Source organism: Sparus aurata, chromosome 7 (genome assembly GCF_900880675.1).
Source record: "Sparus aurata chromosome 7, fSpaAur1.1, whole genome shotgun sequence".
Lineage (NCBI taxonomy): Eukaryota > Metazoa > Chordata > Actinopteri > Spariformes > Sparidae > Sparus > Sparus aurata.
Genome location: NC_044193.1, coordinates 19,200,783 through 19,210,385, shown reverse-complemented (window position 1 = coordinate 19,210,385; position 9,603 = coordinate 19,200,783). Strand labels below are relative to the sequence as shown.

Here is a 9,603-nt window from a genome sequence, read left to right as displayed (position 1 = left end):
GAAGGGTGAAGTGGTTCAGGTGAGAGGACAAACTGACAGCATGCCCTGATCTGTTTGTGTATTTAGTAGTCACAGTCATAGCTGTCATTACTGTCAGTATTTACATTCAGGTGTTTGAGGTGTTCGGTTCTTTGGCCATTCCACAGGTGATTCAAAAATCCAAACAATGGTGGCTTGTTCGCAACACCCGTGACCAGGAAGGTAACGTTCCTCTGAATGTTCTGGAGCCAGTGAGTAGCAACGGGCCCATGGAAGATGCACCGGTAAGCAAAGTGACACAAAGCTCTGCTGTGTTAGCATTTAACAGATTTAACATGTGGCATTTCTTCCCCTTCACTCTCCCTCACAGCGAGACAGTCGGGCTTCACTTAGTCTGGACATGAACTCCACTTCTGCACAAGTCAAAGCCTGGCTGGAGTACAAAGGTTTCTCCAGAATGTGAGTGATGATACACACAGAGGATGTTGGAACTCCATGATGTAAATAAGACTTGTAATGCATGTTGAATTTGTTTTGTGCCACTTCATGTTGCAGCACTGTGAACAGCCTCGGGGTGCTGACTGGCAAACTGCTTCTGGGGATGAGCAAGGATGAGATAAGGACTGTGTGTCCAGAAGAAGGAGGAAGGGTCTTCTTCCAGCTTCAGGCCATTAAGTCAGCCATTGCAGTAAGTAATGTGCCACGATATACACACACACACAAAACTTTTGCACATCAGTAACGTTTAATCCTGTTTCCTACAGCTCGCCAGCGAACCTTCAAATCTGTACAATGGTCGCTACTAATGACCCGTTCCATCACTTCCATTTCTGCTGGATTTCCACAGATCAACATCTGGAATTACTGATGTCTGATTAATTCTCAATGTTAATCAATCATTTTGTGCGGATGGCTACGCTCACCATTTGTCAAATAAGGTCCTGTCCACACGTACAGTGGTATATCTCAAAACGAAAGCTTTTTCCATGCTTCTTAGCCTTTCGTACACACGTGAATGGTGATTAAGATGACAATGTTTGTAGCATTACTGGCAATGTGAATTGGAGTGTTGTGATGTTGTATTTGAGCTTGTATGTTGGTGGAATGGATGTTATATTTAATGGTTTTTTAGAAAGACACAGACAGGCATTGATAATACATTAATGGAAAAGAGATGAAAACGGCTGCTTACAATGTTTGCTGACAAAGTTATCCAAGAAGATTCTGTGAAAAGCTGTCACGTTTCCCTGCCTCTGTCAGCGTATTTTTCTGGAACTAGGGAACCGACCAGAGTATTCAATGTGCTTCCTGTTTTCAACAGAATGCACATGCCCACTGTACGTAAATGACCATGAAGGTGTGCATTTTCAGATGCGTTAGACTGGATAGAGATAATTCCTGAAATGGACAGAATGTTTTTAAAACTGTTTCCGAAAATACTTGTACGTGTGGACCAGGCTATAGTCAAAGGAAAAAAAATAAATGAATTTGTAATTTGTAAGTTACTAAATCATTTTACTGTAATTTTTCTGTTTATTGGCTTTAAAGCAAACTGTGTATAGTTTTACAATTGTGATTGAACAAAATAATGTATGTAACTATACTACAGTTGGATTGATTTGATAACAGTTCAGTTTTGCTGCATTAACTTATACTCTATTATATTTCTTTCAGTTGATTTAAAGTGGCATGTATTATGTGTGTATGACAGTGATTTTAAAACAGAGTCCGAAACAAAGTGCGTACAAGATTTATTGTCAAAAACATGATGTCTCAGATGTAAAAAAGAAATTAAGTGCTTTAATCAAAATAAAGTTTCTTCTTGCGTACTAACTTCCAGTACAAACTTTCCAGTACTAACTTGGTCTTCTTTTTTAAAAATTCAACTAAAAATAATTTCAAAACTGTAAATTTTGCAACATGTGATCAAAGGATATGAAATCTACTGATCAGCTAGTTAACAGCTTATAAAAAGACAAAGCACAGAACAACTTTTCTATTCCTGATTTACGGGGTTATTGAGTCAGTTGCACTTGGGAACTCTTAATTGCTTCTGTAAGGCTTGAATGCATTTTCTTTACTCTTTCTTGTTACCCCACTTGGCCATCTTGTTGTTGACAGGAGTCTTCATGAACCTGTCTGACTTCATGTAGGCAGCGATCTTCTCCAGAGCCTGTGTTGACAGATTATACCATGCCATTGTGAGTTACATTATATTCATGGCAAGACCTGCACAGAAGCAATTTTGCATATCCACTGTTCACCTACAGCAATCACACTGTGACACATGAAAAAAAAACAGTGCAAGTCATCCCTTTCTTTAACTTTCAGTGTTAAGAGTACGAATGTGCTTTTTGTATCTGTTCGACAACAAGTTGAGCGTTCTCACCTCAAATCGATTCAAAAGATCTTTGAGTGTCTTGAAGTCGTCCAGGCAGGTAGGATGAAACATCCTGTGTTGATCCAACAGCTCGTACATAATGAAGTCCACAAAAGTGATCTATTGTAAAGACAGTTATAAATGAACAAGCTGAAAGCAAACTAAAGACTTAAACTAGACTTTAAAGCTGAAGTAAATCAATCGTTTTATATGAATAATCTGTCAAATCACTTGCATGCTCATGTTTTGGTTTTTCAACCCACAATTTTACTGCTTATTCTCCAGCAACAGCAGGCAGCTTTTTTCAGCGCAAAAGGCTTGAATTAATCTATTTGATGCTGCCTACGCTGCTTATATTCCTCAAAACAACTCCAAATGTGAATGCTAATGTAGCTTTGTGTCTCCTGGGCGTGTCAACAAGTAATATTGTATTAAAGTCACTATATCAACTCCATGAGCGCATATTTCATGTCAAAACCTGAGGGATTCAGCTTTAAAAATGACTGACATGAAGCCATCAAGGAATTACATACCTTGTCACCAGCGAACCACTTCCTGTCTCCCAAGAAATCCGAGAACTGCTTCAGTGTGCCTGGCAGCGCCTCAAGGTAACCTGGCTTCATCTTCTCCTGAGGTCAGAGAGGTGATGTTGGCATTGTTTAATATGTAAAATGACAAAATCTTTGTTATTAAACCTAAAATTTAGTACTCACAAAATCAGTGTAGCACAGCCTCACAAACCCATTCCGGAAGTCCATCGACTGGTTTTCCATGATGTCCACACGGACCTTCTCATCCTCCGTCTCTCCGCCTGTGATCACATCAGATTATTGGGACACTCATGGAATAATGGCCGAGAAGAGTTTTGAAATAAGACATTCAAGGTGTATATATCATATCCAAGACAAAATATTCAAATGTGAAATAAACACGACACTTACACATATTGTGCTTGCGAGCGATGTATCTCATGATAGCATTGCTCTGCACAATCTTCCTGTCTCCATCCTCCAAGTAGGGCAGCTATGGTGAGACGTTGAGAAATTATTTGTTGACGTTTTAAACCCACCTGCATTAAAACTTAAGTTGATATTCACACAATTTCTTTCAAAAAGGTCAAACTCACTTACATTTGGAAAGTCCATTCCAAGTTTCGGTTTTATATCAAACCAGCAGCTCTTGTCATAGTCTGGAGCTGGTGGGAGAAAAGTGTGGGTTAAACGGGTAAGTTGGTATGTTGTATGGGCACTTGGGCCACTTGCGTGTTTAAAATTATAATTGTTAAAACAGGTAAGTTACCTTCACCACAGGAGAAAAACTTGTTCTCATACTTGGTGCCGGTGTACTCGAGCAGCAGGCGGGCGGGCTGGGCGAGCTGCAGATGTATCCGAAACACAGGGATGACAGACACGGTTGGTAAAAAGGTTCAGTTCAACAGTTTTCCAGTTACTTATAAAAAGGCAGTTTATTCAAAATATTGCTGTTATATCAGCCTATAAACATCCACTATTGGTCAACCCCTTCTTATTATGACTTAATTACCTCATATTCATAAAAAACAATATATGTGCTCATGAAGGTTTCTCCTCATCATAAAAGAGAAAATGTCAACGGCAGAGTTTGTCAATTCAGCATTCGGCATAAAGTTTTAATCATATGTGGTAAAAAAAACAAAAACTAAGTGGATTATTTGAGTAATCAGATGGAAGAAAAATAGATATCAAATTACAATAGTAAGTAAATTGTGTGTATCATTGTTTAGTTTGCACAGTTTGATAGAATTTTAACCTTGATCATACAAAATAAGCCTTTATTATATCAGGTCTCTGATGACTTGTAGGGGGAGGTTCTCAATATCTTGACCTTCCTCCTGATGATGAGCCGAGTCACTGTGATCGACGCATAGTGAAGGACTTTGAAAGCAGTTGTTAGCTGCAGCCTGACCTGTGGGATTAGTTAACCTTTGACACCCCAAATATTTTAACAACCGAACAACGTGCACACAGGTTCCCTCGTTTCAGCCTCGGTATTCTCATCGTGTTGCTCTCTTTTTCTGCCATTTGAAGGGAGGGTAGCCACATGATTTAATGAGCAGATTAAGTGGGGGAACAATGCATGTCCCACTTAACTTTCAGCCCATAAAACCCACTGTAAAACATTGCTCTTGGGTGGCAGGAGCTCAATTATTCGGGGCGCATGATAATTCTGGCTCCGACTCATGGAAAAGTCGTGTGTAAGCTAACATCTTAGCTAACATTAGCCACAGAATGTTTGATTCAGTTTTGCAGGTGGTTGCTACCGTTACTGACGATGATATCATTTTGAGCACGTGCACGCGGCCGTTTTGCAGTTACACAACACTTTACCGAGCGAGTCTATGTTAACACGAAAATACAATTTGGACTATATGAATCCAAAATTCAGTTCAACATATTTAGCAGTGGATACAAAGAGTTTAAACGACGGCAGCCTCGTCTGTGTTGCACCGGGGCGATGGTGGAGCTCCACTGGCAGCCGGCAGCCGCCTGCGCCGCCAACAAAAGAAGTTCTGTTAGCTACAGCAGAGACGACAGCTAAACTCACCCCGCGGATATCCCAGTAAGCCAGTGTCATCGTCATTTTGAAACACTTTCCCGATTCCAGACGGCGGTCAGAGACTTCAGCAGCTGTAGCAGATCACTGGTGAGTGAAGGAGGAGGGAGTGAAGGTGAGGAGGAGGAGGGCTGGTGTGTTTGAGACGGGGGCGGGGTGAGCCCGGCGGTCCGTCACACTCCGTGGATCTGAACCGAGTCTTTTGTCTGCTCTTATGTAACCTTCAGCTGTGTGATGAGAGGACATGAATAAGCTGATCCGCCGGGTAGCGATGCATCATATACAGCTGCCTTAAGACATGACATGTATTTTATGTGAAAAGCCTGACAGTAAGTCATGCAAGTCTTTTCCATAAACCACAATGGAGGCTACAGTCTGACTGTACTCGCAGGGATTACTGCAGGGCTTCACTCATGCTAAAGCTAACCTGTATATATAAAAGGGTTGCAAATCTTTTGCAGGAGTTTGTGCAGTGATTCACTCCCACACCCAAATAAGTAGTTCAGTTTGACCTTTGTAATGGAGAAAGCAATCATCTCAGGATCCGGTGGCGGGCTTTCTCTGGAGCATGCTAACATCAGTTAGGTCCACACCAGTCAACATACAATCTGTTATTTCTACACATTCTGTAGAGCATTTTAGTACATTTATTTAAATGTATTTTCTTTTCTACTGAATTTCTTACATGTTGCACCTTTAAGAGTTGAAAGCTCTGCAAAGATCCGGTGAGGGGCCCTACAGTTAGGATTACTTTGCACCAGTACAATACCATTAGTAAGGGCTCATTTTGTCAGCCGCCAACTGTCGAATCATCTTTTGATTGTTGATTTCATTAAAATAATAACAGCTGAACCTGAAGTAGTGATAGATCAGCTATTTAGTCTTACTTATAATGAAAAAAAACCTTTTTCTAAATGGAATTTAACACTCTTTTTTTTTTGATAGGTCATCTAATCGCCTCTTAGACAATAATTATAGCACTACCAGACACATAAATCACAGCACCAAAAACCCAATCATATTATACTGTTTGCTTTACAATATGTGTGAGCTAGGGTTTTCATCTTTGCAGCCAAGCCTCAATTTTATTTAATGTTGTAATCAAGCTGAATTCTATGTGAACTTTCTGCTCACTTTGACCAGTATTGAAGAGTAATGACCTGAATGTGGACACACACACACACACACACACACACACACACACACACACACACACACACACACACACACAATGCACCCTTTGTTTCACTTCTTTTACTCACTCACACACATTTCCAGCCCCCACAGCTAAAACTCAAGCAGGCCTTATTTGTCTCAACACGTTATAAATATTTAGATTTTTCATTGTTTTTGTCACCTGCTGTTTTCATTTTCAGAGGCATGTATCTCTATGTCTGTGATGTACAAACTACAGCAAGGCCAGCATGCCAGTGTGAACAACATTTATTTTTCAGAGACACAAAAATCTTTAAATAAAATTTCACAAATAGCACATATAATTCTCTGGGAGGAACACGCATTGCTTTTGAATAACAACACGTAGCTCCACAGGTAACATCAGGACCCAAGCTGGAGGCAGGACTTTGAAAAGGGTTTGTCAAGTTCATCAACTCTCATTTCTTCAAAAATATGTTGAGGTCATCATGAATTTGGCACTGGTTGAACTTGTGTGTGTGGAGTGAGGGAATCTGAGGGAACGGATCATGCATCATTCACTGTACTATGAATCAGAAATGTACGTGTTTTACACATCTGCGTGTAACAGACAGATGGTATCAGACTGTCAGCAGAAACAATGTCACAAAATAAGTTGTAATACGATGACAACTGAAAAGCATTAGCGCACACCAGGAACAAATATTGAAATGCCTTCATGCAACCCTACTGAATCACTGTAGAGACTGTAAAAATAGCAAGAATATGACAGGGAGCAGCTGTGGGAAATATGCTGTTAATATCATCACCAGTTGCAGGAATACAGATTTTTCTGGCAGTCACTGAGGTATGTTCAATGAGGTATTGTTCTGTGGGCGATGACACAGAAAATGTCAACCAAAAAGCCCAATATTCATGCAGTGTTTCTAATCTGACTGTGAATATTCTTGCATCACATGTTAGATACATTTTGTGGCAAACTGTTTAGGCCTTAGCCAGGATACTGAGGTCATCACCCCCCGAAACCCCCTGAAAGTTTTTTTTATAGTTTGGATTTTTCACACTTTATTCAGTCTTACTCTTTCATCCCCCAAATTGAATTGTTTTCTCCACACTTAACATTTTTTCATTTTTTGCACTTAAAGTCAACAAATGTATATAAAGTATGCAGATTAGAAACACTGTCATCAACCAAATAAAATATCCACATCTATGTTTTTATCTGTAGAATGTAAACTACCTCAAGGCCACTAAAACCCTCAAATTACCACAAAAGATATCAAAAACATGACTTCAGTGTCCTTAATGGTAGCTACAGCCCTGCACCTAATTAAAAGGTTCTTCAACTTGTCCAGATTGTCTCTCACTTAAATCGATCAGTGTAGCATCCATTTACAACATTTTATTAATGGGGTGAATCTTGAATGTCAGTATTATTCAGTGCTTGGTACAGGGAATACAGACTTTGTACAGAAACTCTCACAAAATGTAGTCAGAAACCATGAAAATATAATAATTTTCAAATAAATAGATCAAAACATTGTGAAATCACCATGACAAATTACACAAAGAATGACTCTAAAGGAAGGGAACATTGTGGGTATACAGATTGCAGGTCCTCTCTCATACAGTCACCGTAGCAACTCTCATAATTCTCTTCTTGAAACAAAGCTTTTCTCTTTTCATACATGTGATATGTTGATATGCAAATCTGTACAAAGTCCTGATATGAAAACAGGGAATGTAGTGAAATCAGTTTGTGTTGTGCCTCATGTTTCACTTCTCTCCCTGCACAGCTCCCATACACAGGCTGCCCTCCTCCTCGATGGTCTCCAGCTCATCTGTGCGAATGGCCTGTGTGATTAAATTCAGCTCCTCACACATGGTCTCATACCGGTACGCCACACGGATGTCAGGAACGTTGGTGCGCCTGATGTCGTTCCCCTCCTGCCCCTCCTTGATATACTTAGAGCCAAGCCAGGAGCTCTTCACCTGATCCAGAAGAAGAAAATTAAACCGTCTGCAGAACAATAGCCTGAGGAGTGAGTGGTGTTGTAGACTGTAAAATTTGATCATGTGTACTGTGCAATCAAGATTATTGATACCTTATGAGAGAACCCGCTCATAACCACACTGTTTCTGGCCAGCTCACACATGTCACAGGAGCTCAACTTCCACACCTGAGCAGCGATGCTATACTCCTCCATCAACGGCTCCTACACAGAGCAAACAAACATGTAAGAAACACAAACACATGAGATTATACAGGAGGGTTTTTTAATATGATGTAGCATTCTTCGCCAAATCTTACTCAGTTGATTAAAAGGTTAATTTGAACTGTTGTTTTACACATAATAAATCTACATATCATTTCAACATACATATCATTTTGAATTATAATTACATGGGATTTGAATGACTCAAAATCACATTTAATTATAATTACCCCCTTTGCGTATTAGCAGCATTAGCAGCATAATAATCTGTTCTCTAGCCTTATCTAGTTACGTTTTGAAAACATGGCTCTAATCTAGCTGTTAATTTTGACTCAGAAATTATATTTGATGCTCAGGTGACTGAAGTGTTGCAGTCCTGCTTTTCTCAAGTAACAAGTTGTTCCTCTTCTCAGCAGTCTAAAATAAGGTCACCCATGCTTTTATCTTGTCGAGACTTGAATATTAATGCACTTAATTCTGGTACCAGCATGTGAAACATCCAGAGGGTGCAGCTGATCCAAAACGTCGCTGCCAGGCTTTTACCTCAGAGAGAAGCCACCACACTACACTAATCCTTGCTGCCCTTCACTGGTCACATGACAGGTTTAGAACCGATTTTAAACATTTAATTGCTTGTTTTTAAAATCTTGAATGTTCTACTTTTATAACAGAGCCCTGCTAAAGGCTCCAAACTTGAATTTGCCCTGGGTCTTACTTGCTTTAATTATGTGTTTTTGAAAGGTGCTATATGAATAATGTTATTATTACATGTACTATGGCTCTGCCAAATGTTTAATGATTAACTTTTTGTAGTTCAAAGTGGCTGATTTGGCAGCAGGTGACAGCAGGTGCTTTTTATTGATACAGGTCCCAGAGTTTTGTTAAAAGAAGAAGCATATGCCAGCAACCCTTTGAATGGCTACTTTGTCAGAAAACAGAAGACAAACCTGTGTATCTTTACTGCACACCCCAAAAATAAATAAAAACGTGGGCTGAGAGGATGAATAATTGCACATTGTGTTATAAAGGAGATGGTCAACAATGTCGTCCAGGCAATAAAGTCCTTTACCTTTGATCAAATGTTGTCTTAGAAATGTACTTTTGTCCAGTGCATACATGCATAATTTCCTGTGAATGAATATTACCATCTAGATACGCAATGATAAATAAAGGCCAACATTAAATGGTAGCAAAAAGGTGTTTGATGTTGAGGAAGTCTTTTTTTGTCTGTCTAATAATATTCAGTGTTGGAAACTTGCCTCCTCTTTGTCCCTGAAATTA

At 39.6% G+C, this 9,603-nt stretch overlaps 3 protein-coding genes and 1 long non-coding RNA gene across 11 annotated transcripts in view; 2 read left to right on the top strand and 2 right to left on the bottom strand.

Moving 5' to 3' along the window:
• Positions 1-1,825, top strand: part of eps8l3b (EPS8 signaling adaptor L3b) — a 15,037-nt gene extending 13,212 nt beyond the window's left edge. For both annotated transcript variants that reach the window (XM_030424451.1, XM_030424450.1), the window contains exons 16-20: positions 1-19; positions 147-263; positions 350-438; positions 535-667; positions 744-1,825. The exon at positions 1-19 is cut by the window's left edge and continues 75 nt beyond it. In XM_030424451.1, the coding sequence (XP_030280311.1) occupies positions 1-19; positions 147-263; positions 350-438; positions 535-667; positions 744-785 (400 nt within the window). In that variant the 3' untranslated portion in view covers positions 786-1,825. The remainder of the gene's footprint in view (positions 20-146; positions 264-349; positions 439-534; positions 668-743) is intronic.
• LOC115585813 (glutathione S-transferase Mu 3-like) lies at positions 1,714-5,121 on the bottom strand. The gene is made up of 8 exons (XM_030424462.1): positions 4,943-5,121; positions 3,659-3,734; positions 3,490-3,554; positions 3,301-3,382; positions 3,073-3,170; positions 2,893-2,988; positions 2,369-2,479; positions 1,714-2,152 (listed from the first exon to the last, which is right to left on the bottom strand). Exons 1-8 carry the CDS (start codon positions 4,976-4,978, stop codon positions 2,057-2,059), a joined length of 660 nt encoding a protein of 219 aa, XP_030280322.1. The 5' UTR covers positions 4,979-5,121; the 3' UTR covers positions 1,714-2,056.
• On the top strand, positions 4,375-9,522 carry LOC115585815 (uncharacterized). Its single transcript, XR_003984771.1, has 2 exons — positions 4,375-5,041; positions 7,903-9,522. It is a non-coding gene; the product is annotated as an uncharacterized LOC115585815 (long non-coding RNA).
• The window catches only part of ampd2b (adenosine monophosphate deaminase 2b), a 22,374-nt gene continuing 19,147 nt past the window's right edge, over positions 6,377-9,603 (bottom strand). For all 7 annotated transcript variants that reach the window (XM_030424448.1, XM_030424443.1, XM_030424446.1 and 4 more), the window contains 2 exons: positions 8,212-8,322; positions 6,377-8,098 (listed from right to left, as the gene is read on the bottom strand). In XM_030424448.1, the coding sequence (XP_030280308.1) occupies positions 7,883-8,098; positions 8,212-8,322 (327 nt within the window). In that variant the 3' untranslated portion in view covers positions 6,377-7,882. The remainder of the gene's footprint in view (positions 8,099-8,211; positions 8,323-9,603) is intronic.